Raw genomic sequence first — 20,494 nt, 5'->3', positions numbered from 1 at the left:
GTCTTTATAAAAATTGAGGATTTGTAAATGTTAGTCGTTTACGAAAAAAATTGAAACTCTTATGAGGACAGTGGACACATTTCAACAGAAGGTGGCAGCAGAGGTTAATTTTCACATCCAAACTGAACCATGCACACAGCCTAGTCTGTGACAGCGCCATATAGAGAAATTATATTATTATATTATATATTATTATTATTATATAGATATTCTATTATATGGCTCTGGATATGCACACTATGACCCGAACCCACAGCTCTTCTACCTAAAAAGCATAAAACTTGACATCATGTGGCAATATTACTCCTAAATTGAAAATTGTATCTTATATGTAGACAGCCACATTATATTGTGTTTTCAGTTAGAGTTTGAAGTGAAAGATGAAGAGTAAACACTGATGTTATAATTGTTTCCACCCAATTTTAGCTACAAAACCAGGAAGATTGTCTTCAGTCTGGTAAAGTAAAGACTGACGTGTGAGTCCCAACCATAGACTGTATATATAAAGGTCCCAACACTCACTCACACTAACTAAGTCATAGACGTTCACAGTCTGCAGTCCACCTGACGTGCCTGTCTTTGGAATTTGGGAGAAACATGCAAACTCTTGGGAGGCAACAGTACTAACCACTGTGCAACCATACCACCCACGTCATGTACAGTCATGTGGAACTCCGGCGCGCGCGCACACACACACACACACACACACACACACACACACACACACACACACACACACACACACTTAAATAAGTGATTTCCAAGGGAGTTTCATGGAAGATTGTTATAACTGTTCCACTACTGTCACAATGTGTCCTATAAAACAAAAGAAAACCCACATGTATTTTCCAGCAAGTTAATAGAAAATGAAATCCTGCTTCATATTAGTGCAGTTGGCTACACTTTTAATTGTTGCACCTCCCTAATTGGAGGTCTACATTCATGCACGCACGCACACACTCAAAAAGTGGTTGATGTGTTTTAAAGACCCAACAATACCATATTGCATATTTTCCTATCATGGGTGGCCTGTAATTAAACAGACAGGCGCACACACACACACACACACACACACACACACACACACACACACACACACACACACACACACACACACACACACACACACACACACACACACACACACACACACACACACACACACACACACACACACACACACACACACACACACACACACACACACACACACACACACACACACACACACACACACACACACACACACACACAGCATATAAAAGAGTCTGAGATACTGCAAGTAATGAAACAAATTTATTGAATCTTCCAGTAGAGGCTTGATATTCATGGAATAAAACTGCTTTTCTGGGAGTTTTACTGAGCAAAAACAGAAAGAAGGAGAAAGAAACTAAAACAAAACAAAGAGGCAATGTGTGAAAGTGCAGACAAACCAAAACAAAAAAAACATGTTCAGAAAAATACAAAAAGAATGTAAAGAGTAATACAGTTTAATAGCAAAGAGGATTGCATAAAATAATCGAATGGCAACATCTGCATTTTATAAAAACAAAAATAATTAATATTGGGACATCAGTAACCTTTTTTCAGTCAACAATTACAATTTGAATGTTCAACATTTTCCCATAGCAGTCATTTAAAACGTTTTGCTCAGTCAATGTAATAAGAGAACGACACACTTGCTGAAATATTTATGTCCTCAATGTCACTCTGTATTTGACACATTTGATTTTGCTGCAGAGTTTACAGCGAAGGACAAACTAAACTGCACTTGCCTCTGCTTCTTGTGGTGTTAAGCTACCAGTCTTAAATGTGTGAAACTACACTAACCAAACTATGCTTTGCAAAACCAGACTGCACAGCACATATTCTAATAGTGAATATATCTAAACACTCATTCAATGCAAGATGAGCAACATTTAAACATTAATATTTTTTTCATGAGTCGTCTGAAATGCCCTTTTAGTGCCATGCCCCACACTAAACCCCTGTCGTAACTCTCAAACTCCCCTTAGTTTTGCCCTGTTTTTTTTTCATGGCGATATGTGATTCTATTTTTATAAAAATGTTGTAATGCTTTAATTTGTTAACCTAAAAAAACATTTGGAGGAAAACAGCATACTTGTTTAAGTATCTGGAGATGATTAAAAATGTTCAGTCCAACTCCCTGCTAACATTGACAGAACATTTCATGTCAACCTCGTTGCAGTCGGGCAGTAAACATCCACCAGCTGCAATTTGGTGACCTGGAATGTCCCATTATTATTGTAACTACACATTTATCTTGATATTTAGATGAAAACTAGCAATAGAACAATGAATAAGAGACATTGTTGGAGCAAGATCAGGGAGGATACTTGCGTCATGATGAGTGTGATGGTCTAATTATTACAGTTGGTCACAAAGATCAAGTATCTTCCAGTTGCATCACGCTCACTTTGCTTACGCCTCTCCCAGACTGTAAATGTGCCCAATTCAAACATCCTTCAAGTAGAGAACAAACCGACCCATTTAACAAAAACGCCCAGCCCCACTGGTCCCAGATCAGCTTGTGTTTCAGTCAAAACCTCCATCAGTTATGGGAAAAGGCAGACTTGCTAAACCACAAGCCAATCTGGGAAGCTATTCTTGCTACTTAGACTAAAATGCTGGGGTATGGACAGCCACGAGGCTAGGGACAGCGAAGCCTAGGAGACGGAGGATATGGGGTTGTGGGGGGAGCCCATCTGGGTTAGCACCTTATCCAACCACTGCAGGGGGCCGTGCAGGTGAATCTCAATCCAGCAGGGTGTGCTGGTCACATCCTGACGGTGGTACTCTGCTCCCCAGCCCTGGAACACATAAAGACAAAACATTTTTGAATTATGCCACAGGATATTGCAACATCCTGCTGTACTTGTATATGTCTTGTTTAAGTCTTGTTTTTTTATTTTCTCTCGGACGGACAGGAAACTGGGACAGAAAGGGGAGGACATGTGAACTTGAGTCGTGGCTGCGGTCCTGGATCATAAGTCCTGGATGGATATCCTCGTGGATTCATCTTCTTATTATACACACATGCATTTCAAAACATTTGGACTACCTATGTTGCAAATGTATTATCTTTTCAATTTACACACGGCATCTATTGCACGTCTGTCCGTCCTGGGAGAGGGATCCCTCCTCTGTTGCTCTCCCTGAGGTTTCTCCCATTTTTCCCTTTAAACTTTGGGGTTTTCTCTGGAAGTTTTTCCTTGTACGATGTGAGGGTCTAAGGACAGAGGGTGTCGTATTGTCATACTGATATTCTGTACAAACTGTGAAGTCCACTGAGACAAATGTAACATTTGTGATATTGGGCTATATAAATAAACATTGATTGATTGATTGATTGATTGACATGTTGCAAAGGGCCGTGGTCAGGACTCAGCCTTAGTACATGGAGCATCTGCTCTAAAGGTGAGCTACCAGAGAGACCCTACTACTGTGGAATCTTAATGTTGAGCTCTGCTTGAGTCCATATAAAGATTTAATTTTCTATCAAGATTTCCACTGTTACTGTAGATATTTGGAGCAAATTCAGGAAAACAGTTTTGCAGTATCTGAATGTATTCATTTTCATTTTTTACTGAGGATGAACGTAGAACTCTAAACATGGAGAAAACTGTTTTTTAAACAGTTTTAGCCTTATATAATGTCACCAAACATCCAAAAGTTGTTGCTGCCAGAAGATACTGTTAATTGCACTTTGTAGAGAAAGGCGTCAACTTACAACCAGCACATTTTGGGGGGGAATAAATTAATAGGAAGTACAGGAAGTACATTGTGCATAAAAAATATAATACTAGAAAAAAAGTGTTGGTGATTTTTTTATTCCAAATTAAGTTTTATTTGATAGTTAAAATACATGTTTATATTTTCCCATATTTCTTCTTTTTTTAATTAAAAAACTAACAATGGACCAAGTCAGTTGGCTCAAATGGTTTTTTTTAAATACAGGGAGGTAAAGATTAACATCATCCAGTCAACAAATGTCATATTTTTAATTAAAAAAGCCTACCTTAACGAAGCTCATGCGGATGGTACACATCTTGGTGAGCTCGTAGACGGCCTCGAAGCCGTGGTTGACGGATTGGGCCAGCAGCTCAGCAAACTCCTGGTTGTTGAAGATTTTCAGGCTGCAGCCGCTGGGAATCTTACACACGGTTGTGGGATGGAAGCCGTGGTGATAGTTACAGTTACGACTCTGGACGAAGATACTGCTGTCACTCAGACACTCAGCGTACACCTCCCCTCCGACATAATACAGATGGACACCTGAGAGGAAACAAGGAGAATTAGTGTTGGTCACTTTCATCAGCAAAAAACAAAGGCCCCCAAACATCAGTGTGGCCATTTACAATCAATACACACACACATGTTGACTCAATCTGTTGTTATCGTTCCTAATGACAAAGTGAATTGATTTAGCCTTGGCTGCTGACAGTCATTCGCTAAATGGTTGTGTCCTTACTGCACCTTTGCCGATGTGCCGCCGGGTGTTCTCGATGGTGGAGTTACGGTTGACGTTTGAGAGCAGGCCGAGGCAGAAGCGGTTGCGGTTGTTGGAGGGATCTGTGAAGCCGTCCACGAGCACGCTGGTGGAGGACGCCTGGAAGGCCTCTCCGACACGATTGTTGAGCTCGTAGTAAACAATAGAGCACCAGTGCTTGGGCTCCTCGTAGGCCACCGGCTGCACATCTGCGCAGGAAACACATTAACAGGTCACAGGACTGAGCTGAGTACACTGTACACACAGAGATGGACCCAGACACATTATATACACATTTAAGATTCCTCTGAGCAGACTCCGGATGCCAGGAGCCACTGATGCCAGCTATGAATCTTACTCATCTGCACAATTATTTCATGCAAATTATCCCCCAAAGCCCATAATAATGATTTGAATAAACATATAGGACCCACCGGCTACAGTTGAGTACATTTATGTGGACCAAAATCAATATGGACGCATCCTAAATGCCCACTGTCTGTGTTCCAGCTTTATTGAGCAGAAAAACTGTCAATAGAAGGTGCCTGGCCATGCTTTCTGAGTCAGTGCCAGCTGGCCCCTCCCTATCTGAGAGAGAGGAATAAATCATGTTTATCTAAGCACATACTTCTCCCAAACCTCCCCTGTAGCGTGGCACTGGCTAGCAGGTGTGTTTTGTCTGTCCCTTTCCCGGAGCTGGCCAACAATAGAAACCCTCTCCGCTGTACAGGATGCAGCTTGTGTAAAAGAATAAAAAAAACTCCCCAAACTCCCACTTCAGAAAACATTTCAACAGCTCTTTCCCGCTGCTGCTGCTATCTCCATGTGTGGGCAGAATGTTTGGGCCCTGAGTGCATGATCATAAAAAAGCACAAAAATGTTGATGGTCAGGTGTGGAAAACTAGAGTTCAGGCCAAATTCCAGCTGCTATTCCAACATGAGGTGAGAATAATTTAACTGCAAACACCTGCATGGTGTGTTAGTGCAGACATAATGTAACCACGGAAGAAACATTTTGTTTTTTAAAGTTTTGGTGTTGAAATGTAGGAATGCGCTACACCCAAGTGTGACAGGAACAAGGAGAACAGTCAGACATGTTTTATACAAGCCAATTTATACCAGCCTGCAATAAGTTCATGCTCTAGAAATAATTTGGAGAAGAGAAAATCCTTCTTTGATGGCACCCCTTACAACTCATTAGATATGCCTGTTGTGATAAGGGGATTCAAGTTGACATTGCTTTGTATAAAGGAGTTACAGGCAAACAAGGCTTTGAGCCAATGATCCAAATAATCTGATATGTGACTAATTATCTACTTTTCCTAATGTTACCTTAGTTAACATTAACTATATTGTGTATTGGGTAAGAGTTGTACAAGGAAGTCAGTCTGTAAACTGAAAAGTAAGACTACAATGGAATGTTTTCCTCTGCTTATCTGATGTAGGGGTTTATTTTAATCTCAAAGATCTGTGTTGGGCTGATGGAGGATTTTTTTTAGCTCAATCTGATCCTTTGTTTTATCTCAAATTCACAGTCACACAGGTTATCTGTACTTGTGAGACCTTCATGCTCAGCAACACTACAAGTGCAGCTACTGTCAACTCTCCAAGAACATCATAAATTATACACATTAGAAACAACTACTACTACAGAGGGTTTAAATACAAAATAAAAACGTTAGGAACTGCTTTGATTGACTCACATTGGGGTAAAAAAACGTTATCAGTAAGAAACGAATGGAATTACCCTTTCAATCACAAAGCTGTGGAGTCTAAACATGTCCATTATACTGTACAGTCATTACGTATTCGTGAATGCCAGGTTCCGATGTGTGTCTAGTACAATAAAACCAAAACCACAGAATGGAGATAGCAGCAATTATCGCACCACATTTCAGATCTGAAGATGGGGGTAATTAGTGATCTTATCGTTAACGAGTTTCAAGTCATTACCACCAGCAGAGAAGACACACTATAAGCTTTTATAGACCTCATAAAACCTGGCTCTGAGGCCAGGCTTAATTTGCTGAGGCTTTGAGCTCGCACCCACAGACAGAGGCTCGCTGTAAACTGGCAGATCCTCTCCACACGCAGATCTTATCGGATATGGCCGACCAACTCAGCTGAGGCTTTTGTTTTTTTAATCTGGAGGTTGACCACAGGAAAAATAAAAAACTTTAAAAATAACTAGACTTCCCAGAAATCCATGCACCTGCAGATCAAGGCGAGCAGGTGCAGACAGCTTTATGTGGATGATATCAGCGGGAATTCAAGGTTAGATGTGTGCTTGTTTGATATACTTTAGTAATTGCTATGGTTACCTGGCCGGTTGTTACTCTCTATGGGCAATGTTGGAGCCAGGAGGGTGGTGTCCATCGGCTGGGGGATATCCTGCGTCATCTGCTCCTCTGGGGGCATGTAGGCAGGAGGAGGGGTGTCTGCATCAGGAAGGAGGAAAACACAAAGGGCAGGGAAGTGAGTATTTGTTGTTGTTCAGTACGGGGGAAAACAAATAAAAGTTGAAGACATGTTCACCGTGGATCTCACCTGGCATCTGGAAGGGACTGCCGGGGTCCGTGCTGGATGGCGAATGAGGGAAGGTGGCGCTGCTGCTGCCGCTTCCTGGCGAGCTCGGGTAGCTGTTTACCGGCGAGGTGGGAAAAGTGGCGGGCATTGTGTTGACCTGAGTAAAGGATTCTGGGAAGGTGGCATTCTGCGGCATGTGCGGCTCATTCTGTTGTAGAGGGTTGCGGAAGCGAGGCAGCATTGTGTGCTTGGCGTTGAACTCGCTGTTCCTCGGTACCAACACAGGGGGCAGCACTGAGGAAGACATAACAACGGTTAAAGCAGGAAGTGCTTTGATGCATCTCTCTTTATTTTATCCACCTTAATTATTTTTTGTTGATTCATAGATTGTTTTTATATCACAACATATATCAATATCATGATATAAAAGTAGATTAACACTGTAAAAATAACCCAAGATTACCATCAAATCCATAAAAAATTACTTTTTGTAGTGTAATGTATAGTTTGACCTTAGGCTTGTGTATCAGACATGTGAAATCTATTCACACAAACTGAAAAAGGAAGTTATTTAACTCCCACATAATAATGAAATATTGTTCTGGCACTCTTTATATGTCTAGATTCTTGTTGCAGATGTCCCTGCATTTTTCCAAATGTCAGCTTCCAGCCTGTTGGGGTTTGCCAGCAGTACTTGGACTAGACTCTCTGAAAACACATTTTGAGTCTAGCCATTCTTGAGTAATTCATCACTTGGAGAAACCATCCTGGCTGATGTGAGGGCTATTCAGGTGCGGTACATACAATCCACAGAGATATGCTCCACTTGTGTCTATAAATACCTGTGCAGATAAATAAAGCTGGTGCTGAAATATTAGACGGGCCCACGCTGCTGTCAGTAATTCTGCAGGTAGCCCATGTTTGCTGCAGGGCGCCAATGCATCAATGTAGCAGTTTATATCAAAGGTTACATTGTGAAGCAGGTGTTTGGTGGAATAGTGAAGGGAGATTGACAGGATTTGTGTGTAGACGGGTGTTGTTAGGGGAGAGAGAGGGGGGGCGGGGGGAGGGTGTGGACAGACAGGTGCTGTGGGCTTTAATCACCTTAGACCTCCGTCCTACACCCGCTGCCAAAACAAAAAGTGTGCAACTCTTTCCTGCAATTGTGTTTGTGAGTGAGAGGCTTCCTGTTCCAGCTATCCTCAGAGAAACGTTGTATGTGTGTGTGTGTTCACGTGTGTATCCTGTTTTTTGTAACCCGCGAGCAAGAGTGTATGTGTGTGTGTGTGTGTGTGTGTGTGTGTGTGTGTGTGTGTGTGTGTGTGTGTGTGTGTGTGTGTCTCCATGTGTGCATAACTATTACAAAAAGGCGAACAGCACAGAGCATGCTCAAAACAAAGCCCTCATTCTCCCCCAGATGGAAATTCCTGCTGCACACACACATGAACTAACACACACACTTGGCCCCTAACACACTTAGCACCCTGCACACAGCTGTTTCTATCTTGTCAGCTGACCCTTATTAGTTTAGTAAGAGGCCAAATACTGTTTGATTTGTCTTGGTTCTACACTACCTTTGCAGTGAACGGAGGCCCCAAGTGTCTGGACTGTTTCTAAAAATCCTTCCCAACATAGTTAAATAATGCCTTTTTAGGTATTTTATTATTTTAACCCATTTGATAGTTTTTAAATCTCTTAATCTTTGATTTGTTATAATCTCTTAATGAGGCGAAGATTCTGCAGTCAGTCTTACAGTCTGATAAATCAAAGGAGGATGGTGTGTTCTCTTGTCATTGTGACCAGATAAAAAACCTTTTTGAAAAAATGATAAGAGAGGCAGTAAGAAGAGAGATCTGCATACAGTAAGTAATTTCAAGAAAGTGAAAGGAGAAAAAGTTCTGGGTAGGAGTAATCATTTACAAACTTAGAAAACTCCTAAAGAAGTTCCTGAAATTCTATTAAATAAAATGTGTTGCCCTCTTTTTAGGAAAAGTGAAAATGGGGATGTTGTGATCAAAGTCAATGGGGTGCTGTAACCACTAGGCCAGATTTCTTAACATCAATTTAGAAATCATTTCTATCAAGTTTATTTTTATTCTCCGGGTCTATCCTCAATCTTCTTTTCTACCAATCCACTAAATTAAAATCTGAGTCATTCTTATTCCACCAAATAAAAGGATTGCGGTGACTGAATTAATATAACTAATTTCTTGTTTTATAATACCACTGACAATGTGTGTCAGCCCCAACAATACTTATTCACTTAATAAGGTCAGTATTGGTCCTGATAGTCGCAGTGCATCCATAAAAAAACGATTTCAGGTTCTTATCACTCACCTGGACTGTCCACTCGTTTGTAGTGGTAGGGGTTGATACACACGTCCTTCTGTTTGGCGCCGAAGGGGAACTCGCAGCACTCCAGGGCCTTCAGCTCATGGTGGGACTGCAGGTCGGGCCAGCGCCACACCCGACAGTAAATGACGTGCGGCAGACCTTTCCGGTGGGACACCTGCAGCCGCCCGTCCAGAGAGCGGGGGATGGTCACACAGTTACTGACCTGACCCGGGCAGCTGAGAGCCCTCTCCAGCTCCTCCATGGCTCCCTTCTTCTTTTTCAGTTTCTTAACCAGAGCATCCACGGCCTTTTCCGCCCATTTCTCTTCCTCGTCTCCCTGCTTCCAACCCAGCAGCCGTTTGACCGCCGGGCTGGTGAAGGAGAAGAGCGAGGTGACGTTCATGATGGACGAGCCGTCCTCCTCCCCTCTCCTTTCTGCCCAAAAAAAGTGGGAGCAGCGGTTTGGGAAAGTCCAGTATTAGAGGATGAAAATATCGTCCTTTTGGAGTTTCAGGTAATCCTCAGATTCCAAGATGTAGGATCAGATCCTCTTGATAGTCACTTACTGTAAGAAAAGGAGAGTTAGGTTAGCATTTATGAGTAAAATGTCCTTTCTTTCAGAGATTTCAAACATGTCTGCAGATCGGTCCTGCTAACTGTGTCCTTTCTCTCACAAAGTTGTAGCAACCTGGTGAATATAAACCTCTCCCCCTTTTGCCCCCGAGCAGCACTGACGGCTCACCAGAAGACTGCCTGGACAACACTTCATAAGGAGATCATGTCACCATTATAGCCATAATGGCCCAGTCCATCATGGCTTCTGGGAAACTGGCAGAGGAGTCATGACGGACAGCCTCCCGTGAACGTCCGCCCCAATCAGGCATTCTCCGGATAGCTTCCTGTGCGTATGGCTTGTCACATTACCACCGCTCTCTCAAATGTAATTTACTGTAAATGACTTCATATGTAGCATACACAACCTGTAGGAATTTAGCCCGCAGGTTTAACCCCTAAGTCACTTTGCAGACATGTACACTGTTAAATGTAGGTTCAATCTGCCACGCTGTCTTTCTTCAACATTTATTTCAGTTACAGTAACTATACAGTATGGCAGCCGAATAATTTGTTTAGCATTGATTTACTATTTCAGCTTTAGCATCAGCGGCAAGTAATGATAATAATGCTGATAATGAATTATTCAATTTTCCTTTTAGAGTACAAATCATATTTAGTCAATCATCTTAAAGGAGTTATCAGTGTGAGGCAACATCGGATACTCAGTTAAAATACTACCCACAAATTTCAAAAGCCCTAGTTGCTGTCTTTAATTTGGTTATTTATGCAATATTTGTATCCATACTTTCAGAGTCACCTGCTGAGAAAAATGTCCTACAAAGCTTGAACGCCACCAACCCACAAGCACTGGGCAGGAATCTGGCAATGCACGTGGACCCCAGGATAAATGTGCCCATTCACCCGGGTCCCACAGGAGCAATTTTGTAGCCAGGACATAACGCGCATTCAAGCTTTTAAATGGGAAAACAGAAGCTCTCCCAGTTCTTTTCAAGTTCTCTTTCTAAATACAATTAGGGAAGATAGAAACATAGTTATGGTTTGGCTTTGCACAAATGCTCAGATGCACTCCTCCTAGAATCAAATAAAGAGCTTGTCCGAAATCCTCCACCTTTTATCTGCACTGACTCACGGGTGGGGATGCATCACTCCCTGACAGTAAAGCCTGCAGTATATTGGATTTCCTACACGCAGGAACAAATACATCATTAAGACTGCCCTGTAGTTATTCTTGGCCCTTCAGATTATGGGATGAATAGCGATTTCTATCTTTGTCAGCTACTGCATGTGTAGGCTACATCATGCTGACCAACGGGGAGGGTAGTTTGATGAGAACAGGTGCTGTTTACAACGTGAGTGTGTTTGTGTGTAGTGTGTGTTGTGCTCTTACTATTGCCAACCCCACTGATGGGAAAGCAGCAAGTTGTACCTATACTTAGCTTAGCTTTAGAGTCACGCTGGCTAATCATAAGTTACGCTACTACTTACATACAAGGGAGAGGAAACTGGGGTGTGTGCTTTTGTGTGTGTGTGAGATCAAGGGACAACATATCTCCACACTGAAATCATTTTCACTATGATATCATGAATTGCTAGCATCCAAAAATAACAACTCTCCACCATCATAGAGACAGGAAACAGGCTGTATCATTCTGTGTTATATCTGTCATCGCTCACACTGCAGTGACATCACTTCCTCTTGCTGAGAGCAGCAGGTTTTTTCACAGGTGTAGGGTGGGAGAGAAAAAGGCAGTTTCCCCAACTCACCACCCCTGACTTCCTTTCTCGCTCTCTCTCACCAGTTTCCTGATTGTTACAACTGGAGGAGGATGGGTCAGAGAGAAATGTAATGGGTGTTGCCTCTGTTCCCGCCTGTTTAGTCATTAAAATACCTCTATTGCAGAAATATTACTACGAACTTAAAAAACAAACAATTCTTGTTGTCAGGGCACGTAATCCATTTTATTTAGATGCATTACTTTAAAGAATAGAAACAGGTTTTTCTACAAGTTAAAAGTTGTCTGAACAAAAACAACAGACGTTTTTAAAACCCTGATATTTGAAACATCAAATATTAACATCTTATCTTGAAAAACTTCAATTATCAAACAAGGTTGATTGTCCTGTCAACTGAATATTTGATAAAAATGTTTGTGAGTATTATATTCAAACAAAAAATCTAATACCTACTTTTGATATTTGACCGCTATGCACACATTACTGAAGGTGCTAATAAAGTTTTGGGGTTAAATACCCAAGGACATCTCAAATGTCAAGACTGCACTCCCCTTGTTCCGCGTTTATTATTTTATGTATAATATCATTAAATATTTTCCAAATGTTCAAAAGCTGATAGTACTTTGTGACCTCGTCTGACGCAGAACTGACTCAACACATCCTCACGCAAAGCAAAATACGTACTTGAACTCTGAGTGCTGAGCACAACCATACATCAAGTTCAGAAGAGAATAACTAACTGCAACATCATCTCTGTACCACGGTCACCATCCAGACACACAGTGAGTCTTTTTGATCCACTTCCAGCCGCAGAGCTTTGATGGCCTCTCAGTAACATCCAGCACTATCGGCACAAGTTCAGAACTAATTGCGGGAAGATGACTTTTAATCAATTTCAGATGCAAGACGTTAAGCATCTGGAGCAGGCTTCCCGACCGTCTGTTGTCATTCTGCTGCAGCTGGAGACGGTATCTCTCAGATATCTTCATCCCTGACAGAGAGAAATATCTGAATGCTGGCCTGACCACATATTTATTTGAAGAGTCTGATATGGCTTTGTGTTGGTTCTTTGGATAATGCTAGTTTAGAGTTGCCAGTGAGGCAGTCAAAATATAAAGGTGCCTCCCTGTTCCTACTATACCTATGACTAGGATGTTTGCATGACATAAACGTATTATCATACTAAAATGCCATTTAGTTTGGCATCCTGATTGTGTTCATGTTGTCTGATATTGGTTTGCATTCCAGTTCAAAGAACAAGGCTGATATGAAAGTAGTTATTTCTTTAAAATGACTAAAAACAACATGTACCGTTGCGTTGATCTTTTCATTCTTGTTGCCATTTCTGACACTTTTTCATTCATGTAGTTTGAGAGATTAAACTAAATCCCACCAACAAATGTCTGATTGGTTTGGTTGTTCTCCACCTAAAAACATTGGACCTGTTTGAACCCCTTAAAAAATCTTTGATATGGTGAGCGGTTTAAATTGCTTCTAACAATTATCTCATAATCTGCAACTAAATATAATTTTTCAGTTTAATGATTTGCCCAAGGTTGCAAAAATCAATTGCTTGTTTTGTCTGACAAACAGCCCAAAGCACAAATGTATTAAATCAACAATTAGACAGAAAAAAAGAGGATGTTTCAGAGGGATAGAAAACTAACATCATTAACTGCGAGGCATTTTTTGACTTGTATTACTTACATTAAACAACTGTATGTACGGTAGTCATCAACCTTTGAGGCTAATCACCATGTCTTACAGAGTCAATGAAGAGTCCCACAGATGCCTGCAGTGGCCTTGGCTGCTGCTCTGCTCCCTATAAAAGCTGAAACACACACACCACATTTACACAACAGCTCCATAAAAACCACTCTGACATTCCCTACAGCTAAGTCCAGGCAATGCTCTCTCTATTGTGTTAGCGGTAGCTCGTTAGCCCAGCGGACAGAGATCCAGGGCTAATGGGAGCACAGAGTGGGATCATGCGACACTGTCAGACGGGGGCTTTGACCCACCTGGTGCGAGCTGTTTGCCACTACACCAGCACCATGGATCATTTTGCACTGCTTCAGTGTCTGTTAATCAATTTAGGCCTGGGCTGTGTAGGATGAGGAGGCAGTAATGATGCTCTCCGGACCCTCCCCAGGGACGGAGCATTATAAAGAAGCTACATTATTTATCAGCAGGGTCCTGGATGGGGCCTCCATTAGCCCCCGCTCAATGGAGTCACTGGCTATAAACAGAGGAGTGCAGGAAGAGAGAGTGGAAGATAAAGGGAGAGAGAGGAGGAGGAGGGGGAATGATTCAGAAAGAGAAAGAGTGGAAGAAAGTGAGAGTGACGGCGAACCCAGAGACATAAGACAGAGTGATTGTTTTCTAGAGGGGGAGAGACGAAGACCCTCGTGTATCTGGTCTCTTAACCCAGCACTTCTCCATTAAGTGTATTCAAGGGTCATTACTGAGTTAAGAGATACACTACAAGGATGCAATATATGCTTTTACACAAATACAAATCATAGCCATGCAGCAATGACGTCTGAAAGCATCTCCAGAGGGGCAGCTGTTGCAAAGTTTAATATCACTTGAGGCCAAACATTGAACAAATCTGGTTTAGATATTTGTGAATGTAAAATATTTGGGGTTTGGACTTTTATTCAGACCTAATGTGAAGACATTGTTGAGTACATTTCACATCAGAGAAGTTATTGGCAGATTCATTGATATTGAATATAGTTGCTAGTTGCATCCCAATGAAAGCAAATTTACAAAACTATTCTTTCTAATTTATAGTAGTTTATAATTGACACAATTCAAACCAGGATATGATCAGAAAACAAAACTTAAAGAAACTGAACAAGGCCATTTTTACCTATTGTTTGTTTTAAGATCCCTCACATTGTTTGAGTTGTGGACCAGAATATGAGATGGACATTTTACGGTTGAAAAATACATTTTAAGATAAGATAAGATAAGATTAACCTTTATTAATCCCCGAGGGGAAATTCAGTTGCACAAAGCAGCAACAGGGTAAGCGTGACAAAACAGGACAGCAAAGATTCAAACAGATTAATAAAATCAAAAATAAATAAAATCAAGAAAAAAGAAAAAAATTAAAATGCAAACCTGTTCAAGCTCTTTAGTAGACAAACTTTCAATGTCCCAGCTCATTTTGAGTTCCTATACTGACATGTCTTGCTATTTATTGGCCAATGTAAGGTACAAATGTACAGTGTTTGGGACTAAATAATATTGGCTGATCATTCATCCCATCCTGACCACAAGTATTACTATTTGCATTGGTTTAAAAAAGCATAGAGACTAAATAGCCTGAAGTAGTAGATACTGATTTACCACAGCCCCATGTCTTTTAAAAACTGTTGCAGAGAAAGCTTGAAATAACCATGGGAGGTGTTGCCTTTAGTGACTAGACATGGCATTGACCTGGGGGCTCTTTAAACTCACTGGGGTCACTTGTCCTCACAAACACCAACACATCTCTGACCTGACCTAAAGATTACACGAGAACAAGTGACAGAAGTCTAGCAAATCACACTTCTACTATAGTAAAACAAAAACAAACAAAGACTTCTGACACCAAAACTGTGGTCAGTATTGTTCTGTCTGATGTGGGATGAGACTCTTTATGTCCCAGACGAAGCAGTCCGTCCCACACACGACTGCAGACATAACTAGCAAACACATGGGGTTTCAAGCAGCTATCTCAACCATGCATGGCACTCAGTGTTGGGTTAGTGTTGTGTTAGGGTGGACACCTCACCCCGACACATGGCAGGCTATGCTGTCCGGCCGTGCAGACACTCAGGAGGGTTTAACTTCCTTCACTCACTACTGTTGTGACTGACTCTCTGGATACAGGAATGCTGCTAACCTATATTTACACCTTGTTGTTGAGTAGGGTTTTTGTTGCCTTTGCTATGGATAGATAGATAGATATAGATAGATAGATAGACGGGTATATTGAGGTAGATATGATGGTATGATTTGTATGTATAAAGAATGATATTAAGCAGATAGAATCATGTGACAATCACATCTCTCAATGACCTTTTATTAAAGAAGACTAACCATGTCATCTTAATCCTATAAAAACACCATTTGTTTGATTTTCAAACCAAATTCAAAGCTGCATACCCTGAGAATGCAGGAATGATAAAACAATTGGAAGTAAATCACGGACAAGGACAAATTCCTGTCCTTTGGGTAATCTGATATGTCATCTTCAATAATGTCAGGAGATCTAGCTTTAGCTGCTGTAGGTCTCTCTCTCTCTCCCTCCTTTCCCCCTTTCCTTTGCACATACACACTTACACAGATTCATAAATATATTGACATACCTAAAACCAGACACATGTCCTGTGCTGCACACCAGTGCATAAAATCAAATTGCCTCAGCAAGTCTGCACCAGCCAAAAGAGAGTTAAATGATAAACAATATTTTTAAGTAGCAAGATGCAAAAGGGTATCATGAGTGATTTGTGTACAAAGAAATGCAATATAGGCCAATTGCATTCTTCCTTTTTCATTAATATCATCAGTAAACAAGTGTCACGCAAAGTGAACACAGATCATTCACATATTGTAGTTTAAAAAGCCAAACATCCTTATACCAACATATAGTATAGAAATAAAGGAAATTATTTAATAATTGAAGTAATTTGTCAAGAAGATAATGCTATATAGTCTACTCCTTGCTCCTATACATGTGTGGCTTTGCCTTCATATCATTGGAATTGGTAATCTTTCAAATGTTCTGACATTTCATAGACCATGCAATTCATTATATAGCACATCCTGTAGGTTAATAAATCAAATAGGCCCATGCCATGTATCTAATAACTGCAGTTTTATCTGTATTTACTCATGGATAATCACTGTGTACAACAGTGTGCATGTACAATAACTGGTGATTCTACTAATACCTGCTTTAGAATAGTTTAACCCCAACGTATGGTGCTTTTAGTGTACAAATGCAGCACTTCTGCAATGTTCCTATTTAAACTTACTAATTGTCTGCACTATACAGTAGTCTAGCTACATTATTGCAAGAGATTACTATAGTTCGTAATCAAACTTTGATCATTTTATCACGTAGCCAAAACAAGTAGTTTACACCTTCATCAAAAAATGTGGCTACATTTGCAGCTCCAGACTGAGAGTGAGGTTTAAAAATGTGAAGGAAAAAAAAGTTTGAAGCTGCCAAGTGACACACTGTGTTGATAAGCGTTGGGGTCTACTTCCTTACAAACAGACCCATGCACACAACAACACGTGGAAATACAAATAAATAAACTTTTCATTTAGCACGTTGGAAAATAAATCAGAAAGTTTACAGTACCTTTTCTTTCTCTGCTCTCTCACTCCCTGTTCTCCTCTCTCTGCCTGTCTTGGGTCTGCTCGACCTGGCGTCAGTCAGTCGCGGAGCCGATTCACCCTCCGCTGAGCGCCAGTATCACGCCGCGGGGATGCAGCCCCGACAATAACAAGACCTACTTTTCACACATCCAACATCTTCGTTCACTGTGTGGAAAGTGATTATGTAACTGTGAGAGACAATGCTGTTTTCTCGCCTAAAACTAAGAGCTTCACAGCACCAGAGAGCTTCTTTTGAGATGAGAGAGTTTGTTTGTTGCAAGTTGTGCTAAAATGTTGCTTATTTGTTGCAGAGTGAGGAAGAAGGCAGAAAGAGCATCTCTTTACTTTTCCAGGCAAAAAATCCATGCAAAATGTGGGAAAGTTGTTTCATTTAGCTCTTTTCTGCATGTATTATGCATTTTTTTCTGAACGTCCCCTACACAACAACAATAATTTTAAAATGGGGGTTTATGGGACAGAACTACTATATGTTCAAAACTCAAGTTTTACTGCAACTTCAGACATTGTTTGAACCGCGAAGAAGCACTAATTAATTCCTTTTCTCTCTTTTTACTACATAAAACAGCTCTCCTTCTTCAAACTTGGCCAGTAATCTGTTGCAGCAGTTTAACTGATAGGCAGGCAACTCTGTGGTTTATCGTGAACTTCTGAACTGCACGGTGTTAAACCTGCCTCTCAGTTCCCCTCTTGCTTTGATTGTGATATGATAAGCTCTATTTAAGTTGTCAGGAGAACAAAAGTGTCCATGAGCAGGGTAAGCACAGGAGCATGCTTACACATGCCATAATCTCAATTTCTCACCTCAAAACAGTAATACACACATACAACCAGTCCAGCCCTGATGTAGGTTTTTCTACTGGTGGGTGTGTAGAGGGATTATTGTGCAATGTCAAGGGTGAAACTCCCAACAGTTCTTCAAACCATCTCATTAATATTTCATGATAATGCATGAAAATAGCCTTTAGCGAGGGCAGCAGCAGAGGACATGAAGTGTCATTTCCTCAGAAAAGACCCAAAACAATTTATATGTGCATCAGAAATAATATGGGTCATATTTAAGAATAAATCAGAATATCATTTGAACAGGTAATATTTTTGTTGACAAAGTTGAAGGGGTTATAGATAAAAATAGAATACTATAGACAAAAGACAAGTAAAATGCCTGAGATCTAAAATATCAAAAACACTGACACGTATTTCACGTCACTACAGATGGCTACTTGAGTATTTTTACAGGAATAGTACAGTGTTACTTCGCCCGGTTATGTTTAAGTTTTTTTTGTTGCGAGTTTTATTAAACAAGTTCAGGGTTGCAGCGGTGAGGAGGGACTAGATTATCTTGAAGACAGGCGGAGGGAAACGTTCTGAGCGGAGGAGGCTCCTGGCGTAGGTGACGTCACAGCGCTGGCGACAGAATGTCTGAGTGAGGCGGGAGCGAGCTGCACGTGAATAAATCTGGGAAACAGCGCGAGGAGGGGGAGGTAGGGAGTGGACGATGATGATGATTATGAGTAGGAATAGAGAGAAGGCTACACAAACTTTTTTTTAGAATAACGATTCTCTCGAATACTCACAACAATCAACTACATTTACTACACCCCAGTGGTGGAGGAAATACTCAGATGCTTCACTTAAATCATGCACTCAAAACCTCACTCAAGTTAAAGAATGTAGTGTTATAATCAACATGTTCTTACAGAAGGTCTGCTAAACGTAAAAGCATTAATCGTGCATCATTAATTGTCTGCAAGGGTCATTACTGGGTAGCAACGATAAATATGTACTTTTCCACAAATACAAATCACATGCAATTCAGCATTGAAGTTTGCCGCTGTTGCTAAATTCAATTTCATTTGTGGCCAAATGAAATTGAAAAACCTGAGTTTATAAACTAGAGCTCTGTTTTATATCACATGATTATATTTGAATTATTGTTACCGCTGCTGAAGTGTGTTTAAAGTGGTGCTAATTTTAACTGATTATTCAACATGCATAACATATAATCACATAGTAAAATATGTTTGCATTATCAAATCCTAAACTACTCAATAAAATACATGGTGAATTAAATGTATCTTCATCTACAACATTTAGTAAACCAAAATGTAAAAACACATATTTAAATCAATATTGTAATGTATTATAATACCTCAAACTATGTATATAATAGAACGTTATAACAAGGGTTACTAGCAGAGAAGAGAATTAAACATTTAATGTATAAATATTACTACCATGGTTTCATACATATTCTAAATAGACAAAGATATAGGGCTGTTATTTACTATTCCTCGACTACACTGTAATGGTAAGAACTGAATGTATAGGGAATTAGATGACAGTCCCTATTATTGAACCATCACACAGCAGGACTCCAGCCACTGATGAAGTGTCAGCTCACTCTCATCTCTCTAAAGGTTGTAGTACACGTCACTTAAAGCCAACTTTAGGTAACCTGATGCTGAAAGAGACACAGAAAGCATCCTGCGAATCTAAAGCCATGACAAGACATGGGGACATTTAATGACTCTCAGACCAAAATATGACTTCATCACAACCACTTGTTCTGGACCGAAAACACAAAACAAAAAAATGTGTATATTTTAATTATTAACACGGTTAAATGCATCCCCATGGTGGATATTAAGCATTTAACTACACTATACAAGTTACTTCAGTTCCTTTAACTTTACATTTAAAGCTCTTGGTGTGTTTGTGAAAAGCCTGTATGAAGATGAACTTGGTCAAATGCAACAAAGTATACATTTGTATTGGTCAGGAACAAATACAAATGTTTTTATTATTTTTATTTTATTGCACAGGCTACAGACACAAAAACATGGACATTACAATAACAACAAGAGACATTCTTATCTCAGAAAACAACCAAAAGAAAAAGAAAACAGAAAAAAATAAAATAATAAAATACAGTCAGTTGGTCACTTCAACATTTCATAAACAAAACAATAAATAAAAATAGGTTGACAGTCCAATATCATCAAAATAATGTATTATTCCTTTTTATCCCACTCTTTGCTAGAGCTGATTGTTTCCTATTTCATGGTGTGTTGAGCCATCCTTTGATTCTTTGTGGCAATCATCCTTTCCAAAATAAATTGTGTTTTTAATCTACTTTTTACACACCTTAAATTCAGATTTCCCCTTGATTGAGCTTTAAAAAATAAGTAATTTTGCCAGAAGAATAATTGTATTCATCATCTGTGTATTGTCCTCATCCAAAAGTCCAAAAATAATTAAATAAATACAATACAAATACAAATGCCAAACCACACATCCAGTCCATTGGGGTTAAAGTCTAACCAGCCATGATTGGATCATAATGAAGTTAACATTGCTATCTACAGTATATGGTTTTAACAACAGATTTGTGGAACACTAATCAGCTTTAAATGT

At 40.2% G+C, this 20,494-nt stretch overlaps 1 protein-coding gene across 3 annotated transcripts; it reads right to left on the bottom strand.

Moving 5' to 3' along the window:
* Window positions 1–1,283: 1,283 nt before the first annotated feature.
* On the bottom strand, window positions 1,284–17,167 carry smad1 (SMAD family member 1). Of its 3 annotated transcripts, none has more exons than XM_079673879.1 (8): window positions 17,043–17,138; window positions 13,388–13,511; window positions 9,374–9,935; window positions 7,058–7,330; window positions 6,832–6,948; window positions 4,498–4,719; window positions 4,040–4,296; window positions 1,284–2,831 (listed from the first exon to the last, which is right to left on the bottom strand). In XM_079673879.1, the coding sequence occupies exons 3-8, from the start codon at window positions 9,771–9,773 to the stop codon at window positions 2,688–2,690; spliced, it is 1,413 nt and encodes a 470-aa protein (XP_079530005.1). In that variant the 5' UTR covers window positions 9,774–9,935; window positions 13,388–13,511; window positions 17,043–17,138; the 3' UTR covers window positions 1,284–2,687. The 3 variants fall into 3 exon arrangements, with proteins under 3 accessions (XP_079530005.1, XP_079530007.1, XP_079530006.1); XM_079673881.1 differs by having other exon boundaries at window positions 13,446–13,511; window positions 17,043–17,070; XM_079673880.1 differs by lacking the exon at window positions 13,388–13,511 and having other exon boundaries at window positions 17,043–17,167.
* Window positions 17,168–20,494: the final 3,327 nt, after the last annotated feature.

This window comes from Notothenia rossii, assembly GCF_949606895.1.
Source record: "Notothenia rossii genome assembly, chromosome: 1".
Classification (NCBI taxonomy): domain Eukaryota; kingdom Metazoa; phylum Chordata; class Actinopteri; order Perciformes; family Nototheniidae; genus Notothenia; species Notothenia rossii.
This window is presented reverse-complemented; position numbering and strand designations above follow the sequence as displayed.

Bases quoted from the DNA above. Each gene is read 5' to 3' on its own strand.
- smad1 (XM_079673880.1), bottom strand. From the start codon at position 9,773: ATGAACGTCACCTCGCTCTTCTCCTTCACCAGCCCGGCGGTCAAACGG. The intron at 6,949-7,057 runs GTGAGATCCACG...TTCCTGATGCAG, and splicing joins CAGTCCCTTCCAGATGCCAG to ACACCCCTCCTCCTGCCTAC. The intron at 4,720-6,831 runs GTAACCATAGCA...TTTCCTGCGCAG, and splicing joins AGAGAGTAACAACCGGCCAG to ATGTGCAGCCGGTGGCCTAC.